Here is a 3698-nt window from a genome sequence, read left to right as displayed (position 1 = left end):
AGTTGTGCGCACTTGAACACTAAAATGCACCATTGCAACGATGCGGGTGCTCCAGGGCTCGCAAAGGCCCCACTTTGTGCAAAACTTCATCAATTGGCCTAAAACCACTTTACTGGCCGGGCCAAATGGAAACAACCCCCAGGGGCGAAGCCTCCACACTTACACCACGCTCAGCCCTAATCTAGCAGACTGACCTTACTATGGCCCCGGTTATACAGCTGGCTATTCTCGGCCGCAGTCCCCTTTTGCGCCGCCTTGCTAAGGTCTAACCCAACAGCACTGGTGCTCCACACATACATCAGTTCGCAAAACTCTACAAAAACAACAACAAACGCCCAATTATCAGGCGAGTCGAAATCGGGGCCGCCGCAGGCGCCGCTCGCGCCCCACAAATCCCCGACTTAATCACCGCAACCAGTAGCAAAGCCCCGAGATTAGCCTCTAATCACCAAATCAACAGCACGCAGACGAGCACCAGATTTGCATGTTTAGCCTTGGCGCTCATTTGACAAACACAAACAGAGCGCAATTATCTACCGGCTCGAGCTGATAAACTACTGAATGAATTGCAGACTTACTGGGTGCATTTGGGGCTCCCTATGCCACTTTAAACGCATCAAAACAAGGCACTGCAACTACCACTCAACCACCCAAGTTAACCTCAATTCAACTGTCACACAGTGACAGTGGCCGTGGGGGGCCCAGTGGATCGGCGCACGAAAAATGGGGCTTTGCCACTGACCCGACTAGTGGACAGCGTGGGTTTTTCCAAGCAATCGGTACAGTTTCAAGCGTGAATCGGGACTTACTTGGCACGGCGCTGGTGGATGGGCGGCCACTGGACGCTCTGGACGGGCGGCTGCTCGGCCTACCAGCGGTGGACTGGTTGGGGATCAGGGAACGGGCCGCCTCCGTCTCATGGTGTTCCGGCGGCCTGTCGGGGGCTTGCGAACGGAAACGCTTGATCAAGGCCGGGTTTTGTACAGATTGGCGTGTCGAATCGCGCCTGAATGGCCAGGAAGGAAATGCCCAGTTGGCCACGCAGTGCGTTTTCTCACCTGGAAATTGAGCGTCCAGTTTGGATGGCGGGCGTCGCGACGCCTGGATGAAACTGACGTGGGCGCCCGTCCCGGAGCGGCGTTGCCAACAGCGTGCGACAAAAGTGCGAAAACTGGATACAAGCACAACACATTTGAACAAAAACCATCCAGACGAAACACGCATAATGATCCTATCAATTCAGCGCATTGGGTTGGCATGGCAAGTTCCTTGAAGATGGATGGGCGAGAAAGTTCGAAACATTCAAGTCGAATCACCGCAAAAAGTGAATAAAACTAAAATCATTCCGTTGCATTCGATACTATAATGGACGTTCATGGGAACCTGTGAGTGCACGCTGCAGCCCGTTAATGAACGCAAAAATTTAATATCAAGCGAAACACCAACGACTGACCACGAATATCAAAAGTAGTCGTTGGACAGGCGAATTGAAAATATTTCTTGCCTTATTGGTGCCCACCGGACGTCGTCCGATGCTGTCAACTCGCCAAAATGTGGTTATGTCATCACAGTTCCATCGCCATTTTGCACAGTAAACTACGCATTCACCAGGAGCACAAAACCGACCGGCCGCACTCCACCACCGTCAAGAAGCGACTGAACTCGGGCCTGCCCGTGCGACCCTTCGGGTCGCCGGCGCGATCTGATTGGTCGCCGAGTGCAGCCGAACGCCCGATCCGTCACCTTGACATGCCAACGACAGCCCGACCAGCGGCGTGTACCGGGATTTTTATCTAAATAAATAAATTTTTGAATTTCCCCACAAGAAAATGTGCCCCCAGGGGCGCGCCCCTGGGCCATCAGCCCCGGCAGGGCCCAGTTGCGCCATTTTAGCCAATAATCCAAGGGCCAAAAGCGATTTATTTAGGATCCAGCGAAGTTTCTATAGAGTAAATGGCGCCCCTGAGGGGGGCGAAGCCCCAAGGGGCAAGGCCCGATGGGGCTAGGGCCTGCCCTGACCGGTTAATCGCAAAAAGGGGGGCAGGCTGGCCCCCAATGGGGCCCTAAACCCAATCTTGTGTTGGCCATGAGAGCTGTCAGTGCTTAAGGTTTTTCGCGGATTTTGGCGCAAAAATCCCGAGAAACCCCGCAAAAATGCGTGCTTCCCCAGCAAAAAATGGTCCTGAACCCAATGGCGTGCTTGAAAACCCGGGATTTCGAACCGCAAGGCCACCATCAGGAAAATTAGTTTCAATCCCCAGCCAGTGGCGTGCGGCATTGCCACTCCCGGGCCTTTCAAGCGCAACCCCGCCCCAAAAAAACACCTCACGAATAATTACACAAAAAGTCTATTGTACTGGCGTGACTATTGTAGTAGTAAAATATCACAGAAATAAATTAAAGAAAATTAAAATGGCACTCACTAATCACGACGCAAAAATCAAATGAGGATCATTAAAAGCCTAAACTGATCACCACCTTAACAGGGCCAGTTAGCCCCTATGTACAATTGAACGGCTGCGGCTTTGCGCAGGCGCGCCCTCTTTGGTTGGTTACTCCTCCTCCTCCTCATTGGTTCAACTCTCTCATACACGCAGAGTCTCGACTAGATTGGGCGAGGGAGAAGGACTCCGGCCCGCTTTAGGTCTTCAGCTCCTTCTCAATTTCCCGCTTGATCGTTTCCAGTGTGATCTTGAACTTGTCCATCGTCTCGTCCTTGTCTTTGACGAAATCCGGCAACGCGTACGGCTGGTTCCTCGGCTGAAAATCCCCGATTAAAACCGGAACTCGGTCTGTCAATTGTCATCCAGTGTGTCACTCACCCGCGCATCCATATGTTTGGCGTGCTTCTGCTTCTGGTGTCTGCGCAGCTGATAGGGCGACACGCACTTATAGGAACAGTACTGACACTTGAGCGGCTTGGTGCCATGCGTGAACAAATGCTTGCGCAGGTTCGACTTGTCCTTGGTCGTGTAGGCGCACATGTCGCACGTGTACTCGAGCCGCTTGAGGATGCGCGGCTCTTTGCGCGCAAACTCCTCACCGAAGGCGTGGTTCAGCACAATGGGACCTGCAAGCAACCAATCAGATCGGGGCGCCGTCGCCAGGCCACGCCTACCTTTCATGCCTTCGGTGTTGCCGTGCGCGGACAGGTGATGCGATCGCAACAAGTCCAGCGATTTGACACTGAACGGGCACAGCGAGCATGCGTAGTTTTCGGTCACTTTGAACTGCGCGTTGCGCTTCAGCTGCATGTTTTCCGGATGCACCATCGACATGTGTTTGCCTGCAGAAAATATTCTGAGTTAATTTTTCATTAATAGTTCAAGTGTCAAAGGTCAAGTGTCGCTGGAACTTGTCCTGGTTGGGGAGCTGTGGGGGTTTGAAACAAGAGGGCGCAGCTGGCTGGCAACACTCTATTTCGAGGCCAAAGTTCACTCGGCGGGCAAAAATCAGGGTTTTGAGGGATTTTCGTGAAAATTTCAGCGCTTGTAGAGTCAACTGTCTTCTAAACACTGGGAACGTTTCAAGTTGCTACTTGCCCCAGTTGGGGAGTTATGGATTTTTAAAGCAGAGGGTATCATGGCTGACAAAACTCACTTCGAGCCCTAAGTTCAGTCGGCTGGCAAAAATTAGGATTTTCTGGGATTTTTTCGCAATTTTCAGCGTTTGTAGAGTCAACTGTCTTCTAAGGACTG

General features: G+C 52.3%; 2 protein-coding genes across 6 annotated transcripts in view; both read right to left on the bottom strand.

Annotated features, from left to right (window-relative positions):
• LOC109534032 (calcium release-activated calcium channel protein 1) overlaps window positions 1–1641 on the bottom strand; it is a 14041-nt gene extending 12400 nt beyond the window's left edge. The window contains exons 1-3 of one of the 5 annotated variants that reach the window (XM_019899579.2): window positions 1059–1640; window positions 810–944; window positions 195–313 (exon numbers count right to left, since the gene is read on the bottom strand). In XM_019899579.2, coding sequence (XP_019755138.1) covers window positions 195–313; window positions 810–944; window positions 1059–1224 — 420 coding nt within the window. In that variant the 5' untranslated portion in view covers window positions 1225–1640. Of the gene's footprint in view, window positions 1–194; window positions 314–578; window positions 754–809 lie in introns of those variants that run through there. The other 4 variants (XM_048663103.1, XM_048663104.1, XM_048663106.1 and 1 more) reach the window with 4 other exon arrangements.
• A 689-nt stretch (window positions 1642–2330) lies between these two features.
• The window catches only part of LOC109534038 (zinc finger and BTB domain-containing protein 41), a 4296-nt gene continuing 2928 nt past the window's right edge, over window positions 2331–3698 (bottom strand). Inside the window, exons 3-5 of the mRNA XM_019899586.2 lie at window positions 3119–3286; window positions 2823–3070; window positions 2331–2760 (exon numbers count right to left, since the gene is read on the bottom strand). Coding sequence (XP_019755145.2) covers window positions 2641–2760; window positions 2823–3070; window positions 3119–3286 — 536 coding nt within the window. The 3' untranslated portion in view covers window positions 2331–2640. The remainder of the gene's footprint in view (window positions 2761–2822; window positions 3071–3118; window positions 3287–3698) is intronic.

The sequence above is a fragment of the Dendroctonus ponderosae genome, unplaced genomic scaffold, assembly GCF_020466585.1.
Source record: "Dendroctonus ponderosae isolate FM_Combo_2020 unplaced genomic scaffold, Dpon_F_20191213v2 Dpon_F_20191213_12, whole genome shotgun sequence".
NCBI classification, from domain to species: domain Eukaryota; kingdom Metazoa; phylum Arthropoda; class Insecta; order Coleoptera; family Curculionidae; genus Dendroctonus; species Dendroctonus ponderosae.
The sequence above is the reverse complement of the archived record's forward strand: the minus strand, read 5'-3'. Positions and strand labels throughout refer to the sequence as shown.